Source organism: Trichoderma asperellum, chromosome 7 (assembly GCF_020647865.1).
Source record: "Trichoderma asperellum chromosome 7, complete sequence".
Classification (NCBI taxonomy): domain Eukaryota; kingdom Fungi; phylum Ascomycota; class Sordariomycetes; order Hypocreales; family Hypocreaceae; genus Trichoderma; species Trichoderma asperellum.
This window is the reverse complement of record NC_089421.1, coordinates 2,600,226-2,625,006: the sequence shown is the minus strand read 5'-3', so window position 1 is coordinate 2,625,006 and position 24,781 is coordinate 2,600,226. Positions and strand designations below refer to the sequence as shown.

Genomic DNA, 24,781 nt, shown 5'->3' with positions numbered 1-24,781 from the left:
GATGAATTGAAGCACAGAATTTTACATGTTCTGTTTTTGGCCTTTTGGGGGGGTGTTCGCTACATCTTAGACTACTCTTCGTGTATTGACTCTTAGGTGAGTTGTAGCCGTCTGGCCATCTAATAGATGCACTGCCGCTCATTAGAATAACGCCATTCTCTGAAACTAGATGAAATGACAGCTTACTGGACGTCGTTTGGCTTTTGAAGCTGATAGGTCATATTGGATCAATATCAATATGTTGATAGCATGTACTGCTCTAGGTACCTAGGTATAAATACTGTGTGGCGCACTGTCCAAGAGCCACGCAGAATGTCTCTCCGCTGCAAAATTCGCCCCACTGGTACTAACTACTGAAGCACACCCACCTGAGCCACAGTGCTGGAAACACTCGGAAGCTTCTAGCACCCGCTGGAGTCTTGTAGGCGTTGCCAGCAGTTTCGCGATATTGCATGATTCATCGTGCAGAGTCTCGATCACATCACATTGACTTTAATCTCACCTTACCTTGAGACAAGCGATGATGGAAACGTCACAATCGGGTGACTTTAACCTCAGTGCTATTCTGGAAATGTCCAAGCCACCCGGCCCAGAGATATTTCGCGAACCTTGGAGAACTATCTCCGCATATAGCTCTCCAAGTATAAAGAAGTCATTCACAAACTCGTGAAGCTCGGCTCTTCTTCCACCAAGATCACAACAATCAAAACAAAGCAACAGCTCTCTCATGCAAAACTGCAAAGCACCTCTTCGCAACATACTCGCTCGCAATACTCGCACTCTCAAGCCAACTTCTCTAAGACCGCTCGCCACAATACCAACTCGCAACATGTCTCTCTTCCAGCGCAACTTTTACTCTCCCGACACCTCCTTCACCCCTCTCTTCCGCCTTCTCGAGGATTTTGACAACTACTCTCGACAAGGCGATGGCACCGTCCAAGGTCGCCGCACCGGCCTCGCCCACTGGCAGCCCAAGTTCGATGTGCGCGAGACCGACACTGCTTATGAGCTCCACGGCGAACTGCCCGGCATGAGCAAGGAAAACGTCAACATTGAGTTCACCGACTCGCAGACCCTGCTTGTCAAGGGCAAAGTCGAGAGGACCTATACCTCAGGCACTCCTCCTGCCGGCGCCATAGAGGGCAACACCACCGGAGGAGCCATCGAGGACAAGCCATCTTCTCACAAGGCGACCGTCGAGGACGCAACCGAAGGCGAGGGCGAAGTCGCAAAGTCCTCTGAGGAAAACAAGCCTGCCGACTCTGCCAAGTACTGGCTCACCGAGCGCAGCGTTGGCGAGTTTTCACGCACCTTTAGCTTCCCTACTCGCGTCGACCAGGACAACGTGTCGGCCAATTTCAAAGATGGCATCCTGAACATTGCTGTTCCCAAGGCTGCTAAGCACGAGCCACGACGCATTGCTATCAACTAAATCCTTCGTTAAGAAGCAAAGAGAAGCAAAAAGATTGCATCTAACAATAAAAGTTTGATGATGAGCTGCATGTGCTGGGCGTTTTGGAGTTGAATTAGCATCCCGACAGAGGCGGTGGAAATGATGACACTCATTCAAGTAGAAGAGCGATGAGAGTTAAGGGCCACTCCTTTAAGTATAGTAGTGATGATCATTTAGTTTATTAATTAATCAACAAATATACGTTCATTGAACCATATATAGTTTGCAAATTTCCGTGAAACATAAATCTTAAATTCTACTGTAATTGATCGTGTTGCTAATTCATCAGCCTATGTGAAGTAGCTGTCCGTTCTCTGCATCGACCTAGAAGAGAGTCAAAATTACAGCTACACTCAACCATCTATAAAGCCTCCTTGTTGAGCTGTTAGGTAAAACTCCATCTATATGGAAACTTTGGGCAACTTTTGGATAGCACTTCCTAAATCATTTGCGTCTATTTCACTTGAATCTACTTGTATATCAATTGTTTGGATAAAGAAGACGGACTTCCCATGGTAAGATTTAGACCTGTCTTTTTCTCATTACTAAAGCAGATGAAAGCTCTATAATAGGGACCCCTCTCGGCTCTCTAGCTACCACTGATAAGCCATGGGCTGCTAATGGTACTTAGCAGATAATCGGTTACCGTGCGTTGCATACTAATTATCTACATATGCAGTATTCATTGCAAATTTATCCCGAGTATAGAATACGCATCGCATTGCGAATGATATCCGGTGACATGTCTGCTATAAGTCATGAATGAAGCTGAGGGGCAACAGCCACCGGTAACAGAGGCATATCTCTCGGACTTGGTTACCCCTGTATGCTAGCGGTATGCAAATAACCCTGCATCGATACTCCATAGCGACGATGAATCGTGGCTGAGCAGCTAACACCAGCTGCAAGGTAGTACCGCCAAGCTGGAGGTGGGCTGCGTAGATACTTGGGCGTGCTAACCCGGTAATGCATAATTTGCGTCATTCCGCTGCATACGGTATGGCTGCTCAACTTGGACAGAGCATTACAGTATATTATCTTAAGGTAAAAGCTGTTGTGATACTTTGTAGTAAATGCTGTTAGCAACGGGTATGCTTCTCTCGTGAGAACCTTGATGGTCCCAGGGCCAAGCTTGATTTTTCAGCACGGTCCCTAGGGTGGCCTGTGGGGTCGCGCTAGCTCGGCCGTGGCGAATCAGAGCGCGGGCAATTTGAGAGCGCCCGTCATCGGTAGCCTCCTGCGCTGGCTGAAAGGCCCAAAAGGGACATTAACCCGCCTCCCCATTCATTGCTCTGCGACTGTTGGACCTCATGACTCGGATCACGATACCACGCCTGCAGCTATTTGGCGCAGAATGGCATCCAGCGAATGCAGAGGCGTGAAAGGCGAAGGAAAGAAGAGAAGATGAAAATGCGTGCTGTGCAGTGCATCGCAGGACATGAATCTTGACGTTTTTCTTTGATTTGGTGCTGCCTCTGCTATTTTTTTTCTACAGCGTCGGTGCAAGTACGCCGATTCAGCCTTGCTATGCCGTACCCAACAGTATTGGCAGCTCTAGTAGGCGTATAGTATCTATTCGCATACAAGATACCACGATGGAATCAATCGCATAGTCATCATTGGCCCCGGAAGATACCGCAGTGCTAAACGAAGAAGAGATTTGGTGGACCTTGGCTGGGCGTAGAGTCCAGGACGGCGGCCATCAAGGTTCTCATCACGTCTTGACGTATGCGGGGCCGAAAATTGAGCAGCCTTTTCTGCCTCCCACAGCCCCAAGCCGAATTGCTCCTCATTTTTGCACCAAATCCACGTAACAAGATCAAGAAACCATCCCATACACGTCTTTCGCATAGCGTGCACTGCATTTTGTACGACATTGCCTTGAAGCCCAGATCAGGCTTGTTTGACCCCCACAATACCGTTTTCCCCCTTTATAGCGAGTCGTCTGGCAGCTGGTCGAATCTATTCTCCGACTGGTGTGACTCGAATCCGGCCTCCAATTGTCGACAAAGGAAAAGAATAAGCACGAAATACTGTGACAGCACGAAAAGGATCCGGCGGAAGCTTTACAACAAAAAATCTGCTAGTGTTGTCCGGTTACCGAGCCGTGTTTCTCCCTGGAGACCTGCAGTATCGTCGTTCTTACCTCATCCCTTGCGTCAAGACTTGCGGAAATCTACTATATTTGCACAGCATTTGAGTATTTTTGAGAATCTCGGCCTGTCTTAAGCATCCATTTTCGCTCTTCATTCTTTCTTCACAAAGCATTCAACCGAATATCGCCTATAACGCCTCTCAACGACAACATCCGCCGGCGAACTAACGTCGTTGCACGCGTCTGCCTCGGCCAAACTTTGCAGCGGAATTCCCTTGGTAGAGACGGAGGTGTTGATAGTCATCTCCCTTCCATATCTAGCATATTTTCACTATAGCATCTTGTCGACTGTTGATGCCTTGAAAGAGTGTCTAATCATCAAGGAGCATTTTCGGCTCACTCGGCGTCTCCGGCCTACCAAGTAGCCATATCGAGCAAGACTACACCTTACTTTTTGCGACAACCTTGACAAGAAACACTCGCATCATGGCAGACACATTGGATAACTGCAATGGAGAACTTGTCGATCTCAAAAACCGTGGCCTGCGTATCGGCGCCATCTTCATAGTCATGGCAGCGGCAATGTTTGGCGCATTCGCACCAATCCTCCTCGCCCGACAGCAAAAGATGCACGTACCCAAATTCACATTCTTCATCTGCAAATATGTCGGCACCGGCGTGATTATCGCAACTGCGTGGATGCATCTATTAGACCCAGCAATAGACAATCTGTCAGACCCTTGCCTTGCTCCTCGGTTGGGCGACTACCCTTGGGCTCTATGCATCAGTTTAATGACAGTCATGGTCATGTTCTTTGTTGAGCTCCTTGCTGCAAGAATCGGAGGGGACGAGGATGAGCATAGCCACTCGATTGGCTCCGACAGCGATTCCGGCCCGACTCTCAAAGCAGCGGCTCACAGGAAATCAACCGAAAAGGAAGCCATCGCAGAAGCCTGCCCGCACGATCTTGAGAGGGGCGTCCTGCGTGGGCCAGATCCGACAACTATTCCCGGCCTTCCCGACGATGTGAGCTATCCTCCTGGAGGAGAGGATCACCTCGCCCACGGCCATGAGCATGAAGACAGCGACTCACATGGTGGCCTAGCAGGTCAACTCACGGCCATCTTCATCCTTGAGTTTGGTGTTGTTTTCCACAGCGTATTCATTGGCCTTACGCTCGGTACCACGGATGACCTCGTCGTTCTACTCGTCGTACTAGTCTTTCATCAAATGTTTGAAGGCCTTGGTCTGGGATCTCGATTGGCAACAGCCCCCTGGCCTAAGGATAAAGGGTGGCTGCCATACCTCCTCGGCTTCGCCTTTGCCATCTCAACCCCGATTGGAACGGCCGCTGGAATAGGCGCGAGACCCAACAACGCCAACACTCAGAAGCTTGTTAACGGCATCTTCGACTCCATCAGCGCTGGTATCCTCATGTACACGGGCCTGGTTGAGCTCTTGGCGCATGAATTCATGTTCAACCCCCATATGCGAAAAGCACCATTGAAGATTCAGCTGTTTGCTTTTGGCTGCGTAGCATTTGGAGTGGCCATCATGTCTCTATTAGCGAAATGGGCGTAACGGGAGAAACTGCCTTTTTGATTATTGTGATTTGTCTTTTCGTTATGATTTGTACGATACTTGAATCGGGGAAATGGCATTTTGGATGATTGGGTTTACTAAAAAGCGCGTCGGTCACTGCATTTTGGGCTGGGCAAGACTAAAAGTAGACATTCTTGTATTATAGACTTTTCAATCATGATACTATTCGCATTTTGGACTGCCACGGAGCTGTAATCCCTTGCAAAGGCACTTGACTCAGCTCCTCTCCCCTATATCAGCGCCTCTCGCGTACCCACAGGCAGCTCCCACAGCAAAGCATTTAGCCGATATATTTCCGCTAGCGCTAGCTTTGCTCGTTCTTAGTCATCACAGCCAAAAGCACTAGCGCCAATTTCACTCATGTGCGCTAGGGTCGCAAGCCCTAGTTAGCGCCAAAGCTCACAGTTTGTTGTCCCGCGTTTCAATCTAGACGAACTTTTCTTTGATCTTCAAGCCCAGTCAATTGCCCACCAGCTTCACCGTCCTCTCCCCCAAACCACCATCCAACACCGTTAAAATGGCCGGCGGAATCACCGTTCGCGATGTCGATGTAGGTCTACCCTGAAAAAAATAAAAAAATGAATCTATAGGATTTCCCCCTCCACGAACGACCTCCTCGACGATCTCGCAACTTGGCCCCGAAGAAGAATAAAGAAACAAAAATATCACCGAAGCCTCCGATACTGCGATGTTGTGGTCGGCGCCGCAGAGCCACAGCGGCTTGAGTTGAGAAATACCAGCTGTCTGAGCCTCGGACCGGCGGCATACATAACTGTGAACGAGCGTGGAATGTAGAGATATACAAGAGAAACAAAAATTCTTTGAGGGATCTAGGAGCAGGCGCGAGGGAGTCGCAAGACTTCTGACGACGGAATAATTGCTAATGGGATCTTTTGTAATCAGGCGCAAAAGTTCATCACTGCCTATGCTGCTTTCTTGAAGCGCCAGGGCAAGCTGCCCATTCCCGGTATGTTTTTGACCTTTTAACAGCCATCTCTCTCACAAAGTCATGTACTAACATTGTTTCGTCCAGGTTGGGTTGACACCGTCAAGACTGGTCCCGCCAAGGAGCTCCCTCCTCAGGACATTGACTGGTTCTACGTCCGCGCCGCCTCCGTCGCCCGCCACGTCTACCTCCGCAAGACCGTCGGTGTTGGCCGTCTCCGCAAGGTCCACGGCACTGCCAAGAACCGTGGCAACCGCCCCTCTCACCACGTTGACGCCTCCGGCTCCGTCGACCGCAAGGTCCTCCAGGCCCTCGAGAAGATTGGCGTCGTTGAGCAGGACGAGGACAAGGGTGGCCGCCGCATCACCCAGTCCGGCCAGCGTGATTTGGACCGTATTGCCCAGACCACCGCTGAGGCCGAGGAGGAGGATGAGGAGTAAATTTACCAATAAAAAAAAGTTGAACTCTTTAATTTCCTTTTTTTTTTCTTCCTTCAACTGTCATGGATGGGCGGCATTTGGAATGGGCGTACGGTCTTCTAGTTTGAGATGTATGAACAAGATTCCCTCTGGTTTTTGGGCTTTCGGTTATCAAACTGGACGTGTCGCAGCCGTCTCTTCATGATCAATTTTGCGCTCCCATGATACGTGTGACTGTATGAGCCAACGTGGATGCCAGCCTGCGAGGCGTAATGAATGCTTGTAGTATGTAGAGATGGAGTTTCGTAGGGAATATGAATTAGCTGTTTGCTCCTTGATATATGGTGGGAGAGCCCAGATCAAATGGATTTACCAACAGAAAAATACCCATACCTGCCCAGTAGCTCACCCTGATTGCTCAATAGACATGCATTAAAGATGAAAGAATGTAAAATACACGCGATCTGTCTTGGTTCCATACTGTTACCCATACCACCTTGAATTCATCGGTATTAAGGCATAAGTTCATGAATTATTCTATACTGACATTGTCTAGCCGACGGACTCAGCATATATACCTAGATGGAAAATATCGTTGATGCAGGGTAGCGAGACGACATAGAACCAGTGAGAAATATCAGTGCGGTATCAATAAGCCGTAAAATACAAGTGAATACGAAATGGCGGGCACCCAAGCGTGAAGAAAGAATATGAAATTCAAATTACGCAGAAAAATAATCATGAGATTAACAGGTATGTTTGTACTTGAACATGTAGATTTACTCTTCCTACCTCATATCCATCTTGGTGTGAACATTGGCCAGTCTGTATTGTGAAAGATTACATAAGCATCTGATTGGCTGCTCAGACTACAACACCACGTTCTATCTGCACCATAGTTCATGATCTTTTCGTTCACCCAGTTCATCTTTTGGATATCGCAGCTATCAATGTTTTTTCCCTTCAATTGGTTTCAGAGATGTCTGTCAAAGACGTGCAAATTCTCAGGCTGGCACTGTGCCATCCAAACACCTCTTTTGGTGTTATCGTCGCTTAGAGTCTCTTTATATCGCCTCTGATATCGCGTGTGTTGTGCGAAGAATGGCACGTAGAGCCGCAATTGTTCAAATACTGTCATTTGTGGGCTACGAAGACCAAAAAAGGAAGTCAATGCTCTATGACACATGAAAATCTACGGGGAAATTATTTGAGAGATGCCATCGCAGACTTTCTCTAAGCTCTGATTCCTACCAAAACATGGTTTCTTCTGCTGGGTGGAGAGGAAGGATATACCTTTCACCGCCTGCGAGGCCGTATCAATACAAGTCACCGTCTTTTCTGAGTAATTTTTATTCCTGTCGATGCCGCCTTTTCAACCGAGGTGCTACAAAGAAGGTGCTCAGCGCAGCTCAAGCTTAAAGAAAGCTCTCCCAAACTCGGAGAGACATCTATGGCGAGTACGAATTCCTCTCCATCACATGCGCGCTTAGCTCGCTAATTATTGCGCCTAGGATTCAAGAACCCAAACAGCGCTGATCTGGCATTGACATCTTTACGGCCAGCCCTGTGAATGACAGGCTGCACTTAACCTCAGCATCAACACTTCGCGCCATCACCGGGCAGCTATAATGGAGGTTGATGGAGAGGAGGACTCTCTCCAGACGAGAAATCTACCAGAGTTTGATGTCTCCTTTCGAGATACGCTGCCATCCTTTTATTTCCACCACATCATCGACCCCATCGCCGCAACCCTCCGCGTCGAAGTGCTGGGCCCCAATCTCGCGTATACTTTTCGACACGACCGCGCAAAAGAGAAGCGCATACCGGCTTCCGCCATCTTCACACGTCTGAACGGCAAGACGACAGGCTTCCTCGCCCTTCGAACCGATGCCGGCAAGAAGAGAATCGTACTGGCCTGGGCAGAGAGTGGACATGGGGCCAGCCCGAATGGCGATTTGCTCGATCCCGAGCCGAGCGTCCTCCCCAACGACGTGTGGGCACAAAGAGTGGTTTCCATGGGCAAGATTTTCGGCCTGCGGATGAACCGCCCATATGACGGCCGAATGTCCCAGGTCATGGGCCGAGACATGTCTGGCATATTTCTGGGCGGCCATGTGGAGGTGAAGCTCGCGGTGCACGCCGTCTTCGTCCTGCTCAACAAGTTTGGTATCACGAAAGACCTAGATAAAGTCTCGCTCAGACATCTCAAGAGACTGCGAGGCGCACGATGGGAAGACGGCTCGAGGCCTGCCTTTGAGATTTACTTTTCGCGCAAGAACTGCCACTTTTGCGGGAAATTCGTCAGGACGCTCCAGAAGGCTACGGGAATCAGAATCAAGCTTATATGGAGAGATCGTCTGGTGAAAATCGTGTACGAAAAGAGAGAAATGACCAAGACGAATCCGACGAACCGGCCGCAGACGCAGCAGCAATCGCAGCCACGGGAGCTTATTAACATTGATGTGGACGACTGCGTGACAATCATTACGGAGATGACAGAGGAGGTTCGCGCTATTGACCTGATTGACCTCTCCCGCGACCATGGCTCCGCCCCTGCCGAGATTATCAACCTCACAGGCGACAATCGCGAGGAGAATACCGCTGCTGCTGGCAGCCAAAACAACGTCGGCTCTACCCCCCCTGAACAAGGACAACATGGATCATCGCGTTCCGCAGCAGACGCTTACATCGACGGCCTGGCATATTGTGTCGGCCAAATCGAGCAGTGCCCTGCAAGCGCCCAAACCGCCATCCTAGAACTCGCCGAGAAGTTCCACCAGCGCAGCGCAGCCGCAGCAGCAGCCCGTGCCAACATCAACAAACCTCTCCCTGCTACGCCTCAGATAGCACCACCAAATTGGGGCGAGGAAACTGCCGCTTTGCCGACCCCACCATCTACCGACGATAGATTGGACAATGGGATGAATGGCGATGCGCTGAGAGCTTTACTGGACCGCAACGCGGAGAGAAATTCTCGGATGGAAGAAGATGCCTCGAGGCCGGCTAGCCAAACGGTGACTCGCATTGAGATTTACAGCGCCGGAGATGCTGGAGCAGAGGCCGCTGTATCTACCAGTCAACCTCAGGGCTGGAAGAGAGCTTCTTTCTACATTGACGTTCCTTCTCGGCGATGGTCCAACTCTCCTGACCCTTTTTAAGCGCTGAGAGGATGATGAATCTCTTTTATCTCAACAAAATGTGAAAGTAATGGTGGCTATTGTTCTTGTTTTATGAGCTCAGATCTCATGTATATAAAGCTACCAAGAGCATTTTCTACTTTTTTTTTTTTAATCTTCACATCTAGCTTTTTCTTCTTCTTATTATTTATTATACAGGCCTTATTATTTCCCCGCCAACATATCTCATTAGCAAAGTTTACAAACAAACATGCAGCATTTGATACTTTACTCCCACTCCCTCTCCTGTGATGCCATGCTCTAATTCCCATTTATGCCTATGCGTAAATACCCAAGAAAGAAATAAGAAAATATTCACATCCGCCATTATCCTACATTCTTCCTCACTACTCACTCACTCACTCATTCATTCAAAACATCTTCCTTTGCCCTCTCCCTCACAACCCCCCTAAACGCCTCCCCCAGCGCCTCCACCACAACGCTCACATCCGGCGCCTTCAACTCCTCTTCACCATCCCCCCTCCCACCCGCCAACTTCCTCCCCCCAAGACCCAGCTTCCCCATCGTCGTAACAAACTTGACATCCTCTCCATGCCGAGGGGCGCCCTCCTTCGACGACGGCGTAATCACCGTCGTGTCGAGCAGGGACTGCCACTGCGAGAGATAGACCCCCGGGCCGGACGTCATCTGGTGTTTGCGAGAAGCAGCTGCTGCTGATGAGGCCGCAGTGGCGTTGATGACGGCCTGCAAGCGCCGCTGGGAGAGCTGCGTGACTGAATCGAGATACCGCGCGTGTGAGTCGATAGCTTGCAACACCTTGTCTTTGGTCGCCTCGTCAAGAGAAGTAAACAATTCGCCCAGCTGCTCCTTCATACTCCTCCTGTTTCCACTGCCATCATCATCATCACCACCACCAAAACGAGGCTGCCGAAACCTCACAGCCACATCCTTCGCCCACGTCCGAAAGTCCTCCCACACCTCGGGACAATTCTTCGCAAAGTCATGAATCCACCGATACAGCAACCCCCGATTATTCCTCAGCAACACCACATAATCCTCCACGCTCGCCACCTCCCCCCTTCGTCCTCCCTCCTGCCCCCTTTCTTGGGCCTACTCGCGCGAATAAAATCCGCAATAAAGCCCTGCATCGCCTCAAGATAGAACCGCAAATCAACCCGCGAGTGCACGCTCCTTATAATCGGCTCATACGCCCCCACAATATCCTTGAGCGCCTGCGTAAACAGATCCGGCGGCTGCCGACACAAGACGGACGTAATCGCATCGCGGTCATGCACCGACAGCAGCGCAGAGTAATACTCCAAGCACTGCGCGTGCTGCGCCTCCGTCAGCGCCTTTGCGAGCTGCGGATCCGCCGCCTCGAGAATCGTCACGACAATCGACCTCGACTTCGTCACGCTCTCCTCCCTCGCGGCGACATGCTCACTCCTCGGCAGCGAGACGTACAGCCGTATCGCCTCCAGCATCTCATCCGTCGGCGCCGCATCCCCTTTCCCCTTCTCGACCTTGTCGGCGCTCTTTTTGAATTCCGACGCGTCCCACGACAAGACGAGCGAAATGATCCGCTGCAGGAGATTCATCCCATCGTCGGCATTGGCCGTCAGCCCGACCCAGTTGGTCAGGCTCGTGACGCTCAGCTTGGCCAGCATGAGGCGCATCATGCCGCTGATCATGGTGGCGGCGTTGCCAATGCGCAGCGTCTGCTTGATCATCTTGTAGGGGATCAGGCTGTTGATGTTTTCGATGAGCTTGAGGAGGTACTGGCCCTCTGGCGAGAGGATGAAGATGTGATGGGCAAACGTGGCCAGGCTGTACATATAAAAAGATGCATCGTCAGCAGGGTAATTCTCCATCACGATAACTCGAGGCAAACTCACTGTATAATGGCATAATCCAGCGCCGCCTTCATCATCGGCGAATGGCTCTCCACATCCTCCGTCACCTTGACATGATCAAACATCTCCTCCACCAGCCGCCCATACGCCCACTCCCGCCACGCATCCTCAAACGCCCTCGCCAGCTCCTCAGCCTTGTCCTCATCATACTCTCCCATCAGCCTCGTCTCCTTGTCCTCCTCAGATCCATCTCCTCCCCCTCCTCCTCTGTCCACCCCGCCCAGCAGCCCCCTCGCCACCATCTCCATCACGCTGCTCGCCCCCGTCGCCAGCGTCTTCCGCGTGCCCATCGCCCCCTTATCAAAGCTCTCGGACAAATCCGCCTCGGCAAACCTCGCCAGCAGGCCCTGCATTCTGACGTCCCAAAACCCCTGCGGCAGGTCCCTCACGCCGGGAAACGGCAGCACCAGCCTCGTCAGCAGCATCTGCAGCACCGGCGATGTCGATTCCTCCACCACGTCACTATCATCGTCACTATCACCATCCCCACGCCTCGCCTTCTCCTCCTCCTCCTCCTCAACAACAACGTTCTTCCCTCTCCCGCCAAGCCAAAACGCCGACACAGGCGTCCTCGACCTCGTCGGCGTCCCCGGCCCCGACTTTGGCGTCCCTCCCACCGACGGCGTCTGCATCGCGGGCACCTTCATCGTCCGCGCAAAGGGATGCCCGTAGCTCGTCACCGCATCCGGCGCCTTGAAGCCCTCAATCTCGCCGTACGTCTCGTGGTGCGTGAGAATGTCAAACAGCGCCCGCGTCTGAGCCTCGGTGAGAGCCTCTGTCGCCGAAGAAGGCGGCGCCTCTGATACTGCTTCTTTCGCATCCATTGCCAATGATGATGTCTTCTTCCTTGCTTCTTCTCTTACACTCCCTCTTCGTCTTCTTCTTCTTCCTCGTCTTCCTCTTTTTGTATGGGCACAGCGTTAATAGAGCCGACCCTTTGAAGTAACGCAGCGAGCACGCCTATTGCATCTTCCCGAGCCCAGCAGCGCTATCCCTGATGACTACAAATGAAAATGCTTCATGGAAAATGCAGAAACGCGAGTAATAGCAGCAACAGATTCAATCAGGAGCCGCCTCTATAGATGGTCCTCGAATGGCGGTCAATAGACGAGAAGGAACATGGAACAAACGGAAGAGGCGGTTCTACGAGTCTTCGTTGAGTAAGCCGCAGGTAACAAGCAAATCTTCGGTTACCCGTTCGGGCGCGCCCCGGGCGACTTTATTTGATCGGCAAAGCTCAAGCAGCGGCCACCAGACGACGGTCCAACCTCATGAATACGTCGTTGCGCCCACCGAGTCGAGGCCCATTGCGGGCTAGCTTCACGCCACCGAGATCATCCTCCATGGGCTTTATCGAGACCCACATCTAGCTCAGCTTCCGGAGACGTCATTAATAATGGTTGTCCATCTATCTGGTTTGGTGTCGACAATGTACAGCACAAGCACAGGCACAAGCACAACAATAATTAACTTCAATCTCATCAATTCAATTACTACAGCACTAATATATTACCACCGTGGTATCAGGTAGGCTTACGCCAAGAAAGGAGCGACGAGGATATCGTAACAGGATAGAATAGGCGGCGCAAACAGAAAAGGCAGCAAATGGGCATGTCCAGCCGTCCTCACCATCATTAACTGCGTGATCCTACAACCCTCACTGCTGCTTATTTGAAGACTTGCCACACATAGGATAACTCCGGTTCCATACAAGCGGGAAACCATAGAAAGAAAGCAAAAGGATAAAATAGAGAAAGAAAGAAAGCAACATCACGCCTGTCCTAGCGGGTATAGAATTTCCACATCTGCACTCCCAACTGATCGTTCACTGTCCTTTTTCTTCAACCTCGAAATAAGCCCACCGCTGCATCCCTAGTAAGCAGCGGGAACATGTCCGCCGAGAGGACCGCCGTTGGAGCCTTCGCCGGCCACGGCCAGGCCTTTGCCGTTGGCCAAGCCATTGGCATTGAAATTGCCATTCAAGTTGCTGTGGACATTGCCATTTACATTGCCATTTGTATGTCCACCCGAGACGGCATGAGCCTTCCTCTCGATTCGGGGCACGCTGGGGATGTCGGTGCTCTTCTTGGCATCACCAATGGAGAAGACGGGGCTCTCCCACTTGTCGCCCTTGGCAGCGAGCTCCTTGTATTCAGTGGCCTTGGAGCTGATGCCGCCAGGCAAGTGGATGTCAGGGAAGATGCTGTCCTGCTTTGTCACGGCGATATTGACCTTCTTGTCTTGAACGAAAGCCTTTGCCTTCTCCTTGCCTTGCAGGATTCTCTTCTGAGTGGCATTGTAGTATCGCATGTAAATGTTGGGGGTCTCCTCGGGGTTATCCTTGGCCTCTTCGACGGCACGGTCGGCCTCTTGCTTGACCTGGTAGAGGAATTGATCGGCCTGATTGCACTGGTCCTTGATGGCCTTCTCGATTGCCTTTTGCAGCCCAGGGCGAATAGCCTTGAGTGCAAGTGGTTTAAAGAGACTGAATAGGAGCTTGTGGTTCGACTTCTTAACTTTGAGTTTTAGGCCCCGGACGTTAACGTCTACCTTTTCCACCTTGAACACGTGCTCAGCATCCTTCTTTTCCGGAGTAGATACCTTCAACCTGAAAGAGAAGCCTTCGCCAGGGAGCACCAGATCGAGCACCCCGGTATCAGTGATGGAAGGAAATCCTTTCTTGCGGTTGATATAATAGCTGACATCTCGGAGATCCATCTGGATACCAGTGACCTTGATATCCACGCTATTCTTGTGTTTGTTTGCAAACTTCTTGCGTCCCCAGCGGAAATAATTGTCACTGGCAACCTCGAGAACGTTGGGCATAAAGTTGTCGCTCTCGAGCACCAAATTCTCAATGACGGCATCGACCTGGGGATCAGAGTACTCGATGCGTGGGATCGGAACATATGCAATGTTCTCGAAGATGGCAGGGATGATGACTTCTGTCAGATCCTTGACGAGATGAGGCTTGAATGCAGGCTTTCCGTGCTCGTCATTGCCCAAATCCTTGAAAAGCTTCTGGACGGCAACACCAAATGCCTTGTTTTGAGGGTCTTGCTCGAACTGATCCACAATAAACCTGACTTCGTCAATGACACGGTCCGTGTGGCTACGGTACTTCTCACGAAGCAAATATCGGCCCTTGTCGTAGAGCCGATTCCATTCGTCAGTAGACTCGTCCTCGAGAACATAGCCTTGTTCCAAGAGGCATTTCCGGATGTAGGTATCGACTCGCTTGAACCAATCACTGAGTTCTTGGTCTTGATCAGCATCTTTGTAGATCTGGCTAATTGACTGCCACAAATCTTCGGTGGAAGTGCCATTGGCGAAGCGCTCAATCAAAGTGCGCAAATCTTCCTCGGCCGCAGAAAGCCCAGTTCGAACGTCTTTGGCAGAATCAGCAGAACCTCTTCCATAGTTGCGCCCATGCCGACCGTATTCTTCGGCTAGCCGAAGAAGAGTCTGCACGGCCTGCATGTAGTCGGGGTGCTGCTGGCATTCGAGCACGATCTTTTTGAGACGAAAGACAACCTGATCTCTGCGCTCTTGAGGCATCTTCTTCTTCAGGTACTCTCTGGCTCTGCGACGGTACTCCTCATTCCGCGCCTTGGCCTTCTCCTGAGTCTCATCGTCTAGATTTTGATCCAACTTCTCATTCACCACTGCCTTGGCTGCGTCGGCAGAAGTGTTTTGGCTGAGCTGAGTGGTATTAATGGCACGATCCTGGGGCACCGTTCCCACCGGAGGCAATGCTCCTATTTGAGGCGCCGCGGCGACCGGAGGCACCGCTCCCGCTTGAGGTGCTGCTCCCACTTGAGGTGCTGCTCCAGCTTGAGGCGCCGCTCTCGCTTGAGGAGTTGTACCAGATTGGGTGACTGCTGCATCTCCAAGGGCGGCAGCGGCGACAACATCTTGAGCATCTTTTTTCACATCTCCTTTGTAGAGTGTTCGCGCTTGGTTTTTGAAACCTTCTTTAGAGAGATCAGGCTTCTCATGCCATGTGTTGTCGGGAGCAGCTTCGTCCATCTGGCCAAGTTGTTCATCAGAGGGACGAATCTTGTTCGCAGCGTTCATAGCGCCGTCCCCAATCATGTCACGCAGTAGAATCGACGCATCTTGAACTATAGAAATGGTGAGTCTCAACGATTAATCGCCCGAGGTGAAGAAAGAGAGAAAAAAAAAAAAAAACCGTAGAGAGAGGGTGAAACAAAAAAAAAAAGCAGGTCCACGTACGCAGCTTTCGGAACTGGCCATTTGTGATGAGCAAAGTGCCTAGAGTTCTCAGCCCCTCAAGAGCATCATCCTTATCCCGTGTGGCAGCGTCCTTGGTCAATGAAGAATTTGGGGATTTGACGCCCTTGGTATCGTAGTGTGTAGTCTGCCAAATGAAGTCCTGAATCAAGTTGCCGTGATTCTTGGACAGCAGAAGCTGCTTGGTAAGCTTGATAACCTCCCTCGCATCCTCCACCAACAGCTTTCCATCGTCGGAGAGCTTGTTGGAAGGGCTGCTGAGGGCCCTGGACTCCAGAAAGCTGTTCAAGGCAACGTCGATTTGTTCGTTCTACAAGCCTGGAGTCAGCAAATAGCCGCAAGAGACAACGCCTCAGAGGAATTGGTGTTCATACAGAAGGGGTTTTGCCATTTTTGAATGCATTGAAAATGCCGTAGATCTGGAGCTTGCGGTTGATGTCATTCTCCTTCTGCTTGATGTCGACCGGCCTGTTGACGTTGGCGGCCATGGTGGAAGAAGAAGTCGCGGTTCCTAGGTTTTACTGAATCGAGAGTGAATTCGACGAAAAAAAGAAAAAGAAAAGAAAAATTAAAGAACACAAAGAATTGTCCACAGTTGTGTGGGGGAGAGGCACGTAGAGTTTTCGGTACGATTGAAAACGGGCGGGAGAACTGGCCAAGAAAAACAAAAAGGGAGAAACAATCGATACAAAGTGTTCTTTTGGAGGTTGGATTGGGGAGCGAAAAGCAGTAACTTTCGGGGTATCTCGGATATTACAGGTTGTAGCTGGTGGATTGGAGGGAGCAGAAGCAGAAGCACAGGGCAAGAGCTGCGTGCGGCAGCAGAAGAGTTTTATAGGACCAGCAGCAGGTGCCGTGGTTTGAACAGCGCCGAGCCGGTCTAGACCTGCTGCTTCCACTGATCCTCAATTACATCAATTAATTACTAGGTAGCTCTACTGGGCTACAGGACTAGTGGCCGCATCGAGAAGCAGAAACCACAAACAGCAGTCGCAGAGCTCGATGCTCCTCCCAGCTCCCAGGGGAGTGACGTTGGATCCGGGTAACAAGTACGTCATAGCGTTGGACAGTCTCAGGTCGGCAGCGAATGGGAGGAGACCGCCCGAAAGGAGGGCTGGTGTAGGTTGGCAGGTACCTGTCTTACCTAAGGTGTGCCTGCAGGCTTTGCAGTTGCCATATGGACTACACAATTGACACAATTGTCTTTGCTTTATTGCAGAATTGACGGTGAAAGAACGGAGAGAGGCGTTTGCGCTTCGAGGCATCGCCGGCCAGCGGTCCAATGAGATTGCGAGGAGGAAACGACAGGGGCGTGTGCTTTATCGCGTGCACAGCGATCTGCAGTGTACAACAAAAGCCGGAAATTGGTCGCCGTTGTTGGCATGTGCCGCTATTAGACATCGCCCTCATTATCACATGTAACTGCCAATTTCCATCGTCTTCTTCTTCTTCTCTTTTCGTTTTTTATTGAGCAAGCTCTGCCTCCTCCCATCGCAGCCATTGTCCCTGAAGCCTACTTAGTATAATTTAGCATTTAGTTAGCATCAAGCCCTACACAAGTTATACGAGTATCACTCCGCTGCTGTAGCTTCTTCGCTAGCACAGCCTGGGGAAATCCCCACCTTCATCTACCGCCGACCCGCTGTGGCGACGGCCAATAAGTCTCCCCAAATTTCATGCGCGACGACGAAGTGTAAGCGTCATCGATCTCAAAAGATGCTTGCATCTCGGGCATGACGAATGGATTGTCTGTACAAATGCATAGAAAGGCGCAACGATAGGCGTCAATGACAAAATCATGATATTGCGGAATGAGAAGATTAAAAAAAAATAAAAAATGTTTAGAATAACATGTGGCTGCGGGAGCGATCGTCGCACGTATCAATGGCCACCAGCAGAAGCAGTAGCAGGCATTCTCTCATCTTTCTTTCTACTACGAAATAGTAATTGACTACCCACATGTAGTCAATTCGCATTTTACATAGCTGGTCGGGTAGCATTGCCGATTTATCACTCTGGCATGGGCATGGACTGTGCTGGTTCATGGACCAAAACAGCATCTCCATCGCTCTCCACAACTGGCCACAGAGATCTCATCTGAGACCATGATTTGCTGTTCCAAAAGCAGTCTTCACAAATCAATCCGGACCTTAAACGGGGTGGTATAGCAAGGCTACAAACGGTTAGTACTCGTAAAACACCCCAATCTACACAGTCGTTATAAGCAAAGAACAAGCAATCCATGTATTTAGCTCAAATAACGCCTGTGTAGTTTGTCTATCATAACGTAAAACGTAACCGTAGCAGTATGCCCCTAAACCATTAACTGGCCGCTTCGCCCGTCGGTGTTGTCCTTGATGCGGTGCCCAAATCGTTAAACACTTTGGCCTTGATCTGAGCCGCCATCAACCCAGACAACTCTTTGGTCGCAATCAAATTTGCATCTTGAGCAAGCTTCTCTACCGCTTTATCTGCTCCTCTTGCACCAGGCATCATCGCAGACGCAACTCTGGATCGCATAATGTTGGAGGTAGCTTCTTTAATCTTGGAGCTCAAATCCAGCATTTGCTTGTTGCCGTAGTCGCGGTTTGTCAGCAGCGGGCTCTGACTGAGTGTCTGCACCCAGTATTTGTGCCACAGCAGCTCCAAGAGGTGGGAGTCCAGGGTGCTCTTGAAATGTGAGACTTCGAGGCTGTAGTATCGACTTGAGTGGGCACCAAATTCGGCAGCCTTGTCGAGAGGGACTGCTTGGAATCCATCGGACGTCTGCCCGCCAGCCCCGTCTGCTTTGTAGTTTGCAGGATATGTCCGGAATGCTCCAATCTCGACCTTGCCGGCACTGATGGTGCGATCAGGGTCGATGACTACTGCCAAGAAGGGATCCTGGAATTTCTGCTGCATTGCCTCCGTCTCGACGTCAATACCGCTGAGCCAGCACCCGTATCCCGGATGACTGTGATACCATCCAACGACGTTCTCTTGCCTACCCTGCTTACGGCTCAGGTCCAAGTATTCGACCAGGTATTCGTTCGCTTCGTTCTGTGCATTTACTCGCGTCTCGGTTCCTTCGACAGGTAGTCGGAAAGCGTCCGTCACCACAAAGGTTTCCCCATCGATGTAGCCCTGCATCAGGCCCATGACTTCAAGCGATCCTCCAGACCGGGCGTGCAGTGTCATCTTGATCAGGGCAACGGCGCTGATCCTCACGTATTTGAAATAGTTGTGATCTTTGGTCCATGGATGAGCAGCTGCTATAGCCTTTTGGGCATCGGCGTCGTAGTTGTACAGCGCATCTCGCTTGGCATCGGCCAGCTGGACATTGTTGTCCAGCTCTATCGCATCAGATTTGTCAGCGTTTGAATCAGGGAGACCGATGCTGGGTATTATCAGGATTTCTTACCCCACGATTTACGCGCTGCAGCCTCCATCTCTGACTGCCGCGTTGGTGTTTGGCAGAGCGAAGATGGATGGACTTCACGGAAGCGCAGTAGAGGGAAGCTGTCACGGTTGATCTGCCCCGCCTGGAGCCATCGCACCGCTTTATCGATTAGCGATAAGACTAAAGTGGAGACCTATAACCGACTCCGTACATTAGTACATGTCTGTCTTCTGACAAGAGGTAATCAATTCTCTGTCCATCTCCGTACATTCCGACTGATATATGGTTTTTCTAGTGCAGTTAGCGCTGCTGAGATATATTTTCATTGCTTCGACTTCAGTTCTTCACCGTTTCATATACCCTCTTGTTGCTATGTTTTCTCGTTAATAACGCAAACTTACACTGAATCGAGCGAGCACTCTCGGCTTGCAATAAATATTCTACTCCATGAGTAGTTTAAGCTACTAGGTATACGACGCCTTAACAAAATTTACCTACTTATACCGCTTTTAATTTTCTACTTGAATCCCGGTTCTAAGCGAGAAAATCCTCAAGCAATTGATATACAACTACTCCGTAAAATAGAGACTCCTAACGTCGCCTCTAACCTCGCGATAGAAATGTCACCCAAACAGCGCGAAGGATGGTACCCATCAGTGAGTTGTTCTGATCACGGCTGTAACTAGCAATCGAATTCCCAATATACGCCCCGTTTTGCGACGGCTCCACCACTTGGTGTGGCACCTCCTGACCGCTTTTGTTGATATTGACAGCATTTGCACATAATCACATACGACAAGGTAGTCGCAAAGGCAAGCTGGTTTCAATCACATGCATTCTATAACGGATATTATCCAAAGAATAGACAAAAGCTGTCAGCAATGATCCAAGTACATGGCCAATACCGTCAATTAGTCTCTCATACTAAATAATCACCACCTTGTCCACTTCTAAGAGTTGATCCGTCCATGCATAGACACTTCTTCTCAGAATATATGCATTTTAATAGCTGCAACAGAACATTAGTATCTACCTCTCGAAAACCGAATGGGGGGGAAGAAGAATTACTTGAACACGAGAACCCCATTATCGTTCGCAATGTAGTCGTCCAAGTTGATAACCTGCTCCTCCGCCAAGGAGCCATCTAGCCTGTATAGCGCAGTAATGAGAAGAGGTCCCTCCAGTCTCCACGACTCTACGTCGACAGAGTCAAAGATGCCGCTGCCTCCAAACTCAAACATGCCGTCATTGTTGCCGATATACTCGTTGATGTCAAGTACGCTCTCAACCCAGTCACCCTCCTCGGTGGCGATGGTGGCAACGAGCAACGAGCCGTCAAGGCGGAAATCCTGTGCAGACTGAGAGAAAGCCATGTTGTGATTATGATAATTAATGATTCAAGTGAATGATGTCAAGCTGAGCAGAGTTATCTGGAAGACGAAATGGGCAGATACTCCTTATTATAGGCATAGCCCTCCTTCCCAGAGGTTACTAGAGGCCTCCTTATTAGAGGCCTCCTTATAATAAGGCAACGTGGTGCTGTCCAAGCTTCTACATTTTGGGCTCAGCCGTCCAGGGTCTTGCAGCAGCAATGTGCTTGAGTTTCACGCTGTGAGTGGAGGCGTGTTGCAGATGATTGCCGGAAAGCCGAAGCGATGCCCAGAAGCTGAGTGAATTTTCAGTTCATGTCAACATAGCCCCATATGCATCCTGGTTAATGAGGGGTAACATCATTTCGTGAGAGATAAAGTGAGGCAGTGACAACGTCTTCTGAACACAGCAGCAGAGACCATAATAATAGAAGTCATGAAAATACATGGCTTTTTGCCTTTTGTTTTAGTGGCTTGGCGCCATCTTTGAGACTGCAACAATTGGACAAGAAGAACTACTAGCACTATCCATCTTAGATCGATCGCTTTCTTGGCTCTGCTGGCGATTTGCGTCTAACAGCGGAACCTTGGCGGTCAGTACTACCCCGAAAACCCCACCCAGTTTGCAGGAGTCAACCCCTCTGTTAGAGTTGAGATTTAATATAGATGAAGCTACAGTAATAATAAAGGAGTGGGGGTTTGAGCTCTCTACTCCTTGGTATTGCATTGACGTAGATGACTATCAACAAGACATCATAAATTAAGTCACGGCATCTACTAGAAGCTAGCGCTAGAAATTGTTTAATTTATTGACTACCATAGTCATATACTATTGAGAGCTCATAGTTGAGCGCTGATCGTCTCTCATATGTAGCTGAGACGCAGCTTTTTTCTTACAACGTAAAGTATTAGCGCTTGTTTGCTCATATGCGCTGCAGCCCCGGCCGGAGAATCTTGCAGCTGCACCAGAGGCTCTTATTGAGATTATCGCTTCTTTGGCAAGCAGATTTGCAAACAACCTTGTTTTTTCTTTTTCTTTTCCAGCACTGTAGCTACGCTCACTATAGCCCGACGTGGGTACCACGCATTGGTTGCCATCGCTACTGCGGTCCACTGTTCGGAGCCAACTCTGGTATCAAGTATGCGGGCCCATTTCCCCATGTGTACCTTTACGCCGGAGCACTACCTACGTTCATTCTAGACCATCAAGCCATGTTAAATTGATAAAGATTGCCATTTCGATAATCTCGATCATTCGACGCTACTACATACGCGATGATCCATACCCGCAAATTCAGTATGCAGATCGTTAGAAGATAGATTAACAAACATGCGAGAGTGGATTCTCCAACTGCCAAAATCGTGTTGCATTTATTTCTCCGAAGCCCACAAAAGTAGCCAACATCTCACGAAAGTAAATAGCGGGAGCTTGAGAATGGTATATAAATAAGAAAGATATGGTATAAGTACATGCAAATAGCTTGAAGATTCCAATAGATCTTCACAAGCTGGCTCCCAGTTTGATATATCCAACGCCGTGCTCAACGTAAAAACATATTGTAAAAACGTCCCTAGTTATTAAAATTTTCTCTCAGAAAGTCGGCTAAAAAAACAGAATTCGCCTTCTTCCTCGAATAACATACACCGCCCTTCCATCACGTCGCAAGCTCTTTTTTTTTTTTTTTTTTTTTCAAAGCCCCCCTCATCATTTTGAAATAAGCAGAGCAGAGTGAATCTCGCCACCACCAATGTTGGGAGCCGTCAGGTTGGCCTTGGACAAAGGAGCAGGCTTGAGGTAGCAGTCTCCGGGAGCGTGTCCGGCCAGTGCAGTAGCCAGGACACTCCACTCGGGAATGAAAGAGACGCCCACACATTTTCCTTTGGTTGTGTTGTATGTGTTCCATCCAGCGCAGGCGTCCATGCAGCCGTTGAAGTTGCCAGCGAAAACAGAAAACACTGGTGAGCCGCTCTTGGTATCCTTGTCGCAGTACATGGTAAAGTTGGCATTGTTGAAAGCTAAAGAAAGAGTTCATGTTTAGAATCACCGTTTTTCTTAACAAAGTTTTCGAGAGACAGAGAAACTTACATTGAGACGTGTACGTAAGTCCAGTAACATCTCCCGGGTTGTCTGAACATCCATTGGTGATGCTGTTCCAGTCTGTTGGTACAGAAGTTCCCTGACTGCTGCTGCCGGATGAAGTAGGTGTGCCAGTGGCTTTGGCTTGGGCTGCGGCCAGTGAAGAGCTCAAGACCCGCAGCTTCGAGTTTGCATCGTTGTAATTGCTGGTTGCGACACCGGTTCCAGCTGCTAATCCAATAACCGCCGCAGATAGGATGGCGATGATGATTGATAAAAGGAGGACGAGTGAGATTCCGCAGACAGTAGCAGCAGCAGGAGGAGCCGTCTTTTCTGGGTCAGTCGACTCTGGAGCTGCATATGACGGGTCATGAGACATCACACCCCCTACAGCTCCAGCTCCAGCTGCTGAACCGGGCTTCGTAGCATCGATGTATTGTCCATTTTGTCCATATGCACTGGGTGGGTATGCACTGGGTGGCTGAGAGACGTATGTCGGCGCGATAGATGGCTGAGGCGACCAAACCGTCTCCGGAGGTGATTGAACATAGGCCTCGGGCAGATCGTGACCGACTGCTAGCTCGGGAGAATCGTCATACTGGGAAGGCATGTTTAGTCTAGAGATCTTCATAGGTCTGTGTTTACAAACTTACAGTCGGAGTCATCTTGTAGGCGTATGGATACGTCTTATTCGACATTCGAGCAGAGCCCCAAGACCGAGAGGACCGCCGGCAGACGGGGGGAGTTGGGGGCCTGCGGATCTTATGAACGATTTTCGATTTATTTTGGGCCTGGCCGAATGACTTTTCTCCATGGAGCGAGGGTATCGATCAGGAGAATGGGAGGCGAGCATCGGGGACCCTCCACCTTGCAAGTCCACTTCTCTCACACACAGGGATCAACGTTTTGGCATCCAAACAGCGAGTGGAGACTTCTGCTCAGCCCTACATCTACATGCCATGGTACTGCCACAACATTCAATAGTGGTAATGCAGTCGAATACATACATATTACATGCAAGCTTACAAGTGATATAATGTGTTCCATCTAGAAAAGAAAACTGAGAGATGCATCCTCATCGCGTGTCCATGCCCCTCGATTGAACTGAAAACCCGCTGATCAGCTCTCTCTGGATGGACAAGATTGCTACGGCAGGCAACACAGGATACACGCGACGATGCCAAAACCGCACCAGGACCCTCACTAGCGCTGACGTTGCCAACATACGAGGAGCCCATGTAAGCGTGCTTGGCCTTGCAAAAAGCAGGCGGCGGCGCAGATTGTTTCCCCCGGCATCACCCTTAGCTCAGTTACACTTGAACCATCCCGCCGGTTATCCGCGCTTGCTAGCTGCTATCCAGTAGTCTATGGGGGCTCTGGTGCCTGTTTTTGGCAATTGATTAGTCGGGCCCTGTCATATCACCGTCTCTATGTTTAGCCGCCTGCAGAACCGCGCCAACCACTCAGGACGGCGAACAGCCCAAAGGCTGAAATTAGCAAGTCACCACGGCCGCGTGGGAATTATGCTTGGCCAACAAGCTAGCCCCGGTAGCTTGGACTGCGTTGCCCAGGGTTTGTTTTTGCAAAGTCAGAAAGTAGCTGCTTCTAGCGTCGAACATCACTCGGCACATCACAATGGCCCGAATCAAGTTATCAAGAGCCGAGTCGACATAAGCTAAAGACATGCTTGGAGTGGTAAAACATGATTCTCGCTCATGTTCTCCCACTCTTGCTGTGAAGAATAAGAATCCAAGGGCCAAAAAACGCCTTGCAGGCATTATCGCATCTCGTTCAAAAGCGTAAACTCGTATAATAGGGGGGTGGGGTCACAAGCCCTGTAATAAACTACGTATTGGCGCAGGGGAAAATAGTGGATAGTTTGTTGAGCCTCTTTCTTCACAAAAGAGAGCGAGTGCGAGTGAAAGAGAGAGACAGAGAGAGAGAGAAAGTCGTTGGATTTTTGGCGAACACCCGGGCACGAGCAACCCATGTTTCGGCGACTTCGAATCTTTGCTAGCCCTGCCACTTGGATGCTTCTGAACTAGTTGTACGACAGCATGGGCCATTTAGGAAATTACTGATACCCAACGCTATGCCCAAGCTGATTAGTAGATTGATTAGCTAAACACAAGCCTT

General features: G+C 50.0%; 11 protein-coding genes across 11 annotated transcripts; 5 read left to right on the top strand and 6 right to left on the bottom strand.

Moving 5' to 3' along the window:
- Nucleotides 1-727: 727 nt before the first annotated feature.
- TrAFT101_011577 (uncharacterized protein) lies at nucleotides 728-1,432 on the top strand (the record flags this gene model as incomplete). Its single annotated transcript, XM_024900785.2, has 1 exon — nucleotides 728-1,432. One exon carries the CDS (start codon nucleotides 728-730, stop codon nucleotides 1,430-1,432), a length of 705 nt encoding a protein of 234 aa, XP_024757995.2.
- Nucleotides 1,433-3,181: 1,749 nt separating this feature from the next.
- Nucleotides 3,182-3,682, top strand: TrAFT101_011576 (uncharacterized protein; the record flags this gene model as incomplete). The annotated part of the gene is made up of 1 exon (XM_066129305.1): nucleotides 3,182-3,682. The coding sequence occupies one exon, from the start codon at nucleotides 3,182-3,184 to the stop codon at nucleotides 3,680-3,682; it is 501 nt and encodes a 166-aa protein (XP_065985437.1).
- Nucleotides 3,683-4,034: 352 nt separating this feature from the next.
- On the top strand, nucleotides 4,035-5,129 carry TrAFT101_011575 (uncharacterized protein; the record flags this gene model as incomplete). Its single annotated transcript, XM_024900838.2, has 1 exon — nucleotides 4,035-5,129. The coding sequence occupies one exon, from the start codon at nucleotides 4,035-4,037 to the stop codon at nucleotides 5,127-5,129; it is 1,095 nt and encodes a 364-aa protein (XP_024757996.1).
- A 492-nt stretch (nucleotides 5,130-5,621) lies between these two features.
- RPS19 (40S ribosomal protein eS19) lies at nucleotides 5,622-6,889 on the top strand. Its single transcript, XM_024902052.2, has 3 exons — nucleotides 5,622-5,700; nucleotides 6,054-6,117; nucleotides 6,184-6,889. Exons 1-3 carry the CDS (start codon nucleotides 5,668-5,670, stop codon nucleotides 6,534-6,536), a joined length of 450 nt encoding a protein of 149 aa, XP_024757997.1. The 5' UTR covers nucleotides 5,622-5,667; the 3' UTR covers nucleotides 6,537-6,889.
- An 884-nt stretch (nucleotides 6,890-7,773) lies between these two features.
- TrAFT101_011573 (uncharacterized protein) lies at nucleotides 7,774-9,862 on the top strand. The gene is made up of 2 exons (XM_024903564.2): nucleotides 7,774-7,972; nucleotides 8,027-9,862. Exon 2 carries the CDS (start codon nucleotides 8,144-8,146, stop codon nucleotides 9,671-9,673), a length of 1,530 nt encoding a protein of 509 aa, XP_024757998.2. The 5' UTR covers nucleotides 7,774-7,972; nucleotides 8,027-8,143; the 3' UTR covers nucleotides 9,674-9,862.
- Nucleotides 9,863-9,932: 70 nt separating this feature from the next.
- Nucleotides 9,933-10,525, bottom strand: TrAFT101_011572 (uncharacterized protein; the record flags this gene model as incomplete). The annotated part of the gene is made up of 1 exon (XM_066129304.1): nucleotides 9,933-10,525. One exon carries the CDS (start codon nucleotides 10,523-10,525, stop codon nucleotides 10,055-10,057), a length of 471 nt encoding a protein of 156 aa, XP_065985436.1. The 3' UTR covers nucleotides 9,933-10,054.
- An 8-nt stretch (nucleotides 10,526-10,533) lies between these two features.
- TrAFT101_011571 (uncharacterized protein) lies at nucleotides 10,534-12,862 on the bottom strand. The gene is made up of 2 exons (XM_024910727.2): nucleotides 11,548-12,862; nucleotides 10,534-11,479 (listed from the first exon to the last, which is right to left on the bottom strand). The coding sequence occupies exons 1-2, from the start codon at nucleotides 12,387-12,389 to the stop codon at nucleotides 10,690-10,692; spliced, it is 1,632 nt and encodes a 543-aa protein (XP_024757999.2). The 5' UTR covers nucleotides 12,390-12,862; the 3' UTR covers nucleotides 10,534-10,689.
- A 127-nt stretch (nucleotides 12,863-12,989) lies between these two features.
- On the bottom strand, nucleotides 12,990-16,614 carry TrAFT101_011570 (uncharacterized protein). Its single transcript, XM_024903565.2, has 3 exons — nucleotides 16,194-16,614; nucleotides 15,802-16,129; nucleotides 12,990-15,689 (listed from the first exon to the last, which is right to left on the bottom strand). The coding sequence occupies exons 1-3, from the start codon at nucleotides 16,305-16,307 to the stop codon at nucleotides 13,438-13,440; spliced, it is 2,694 nt and encodes an 897-aa protein (XP_024758000.2). The 5' UTR covers nucleotides 16,308-16,614; the 3' UTR covers nucleotides 12,990-13,437.
- A 1,429-nt stretch (nucleotides 16,615-18,043) lies between these two features.
- On the bottom strand, nucleotides 18,044-19,317 carry RRI1 (COP9 signalosome catalytic subunit rri1). The gene is made up of 2 exons (XM_024905424.2): nucleotides 19,220-19,317; nucleotides 18,044-19,151 (listed from the first exon to the last, which is right to left on the bottom strand). Exons 1-2 carry the CDS (start codon nucleotides 19,245-19,247, stop codon nucleotides 18,142-18,144), a joined length of 1,038 nt encoding a protein of 345 aa, XP_024758001.2. The 5' UTR covers nucleotides 19,248-19,317; the 3' UTR covers nucleotides 18,044-18,141.
- An 803-nt stretch (nucleotides 19,318-20,120) lies between these two features.
- On the bottom strand, nucleotides 20,121-20,691 carry TrAFT101_011568 (uncharacterized protein). Its single transcript, XM_024902723.2, has 2 exons — nucleotides 20,267-20,691; nucleotides 20,121-20,207 (listed from the first exon to the last, which is right to left on the bottom strand). The coding sequence occupies exons 1-2, from the start codon at nucleotides 20,569-20,571 to the stop codon at nucleotides 20,201-20,203; spliced, it is 312 nt and encodes a 103-aa protein (XP_024758002.1). The 5' UTR covers nucleotides 20,572-20,691; the 3' UTR covers nucleotides 20,121-20,200.
- A 1,303-nt stretch (nucleotides 20,692-21,994) lies between these two features.
- TrAFT101_011567 (uncharacterized protein) lies at nucleotides 21,995-23,276 on the bottom strand (the record flags this gene model as incomplete). Its single annotated transcript, XM_024900755.2, has 2 exons — nucleotides 21,995-22,584; nucleotides 22,655-23,276. The coding sequence occupies 2 exons, from the start codon at nucleotides 23,274-23,276 to the stop codon at nucleotides 22,274-22,276; spliced, it is 933 nt and encodes a 310-aa protein (XP_024758003.2). The 3' UTR covers nucleotides 21,995-22,273.
- Nucleotides 23,277-24,781: the final 1,505 nt, after the last annotated feature.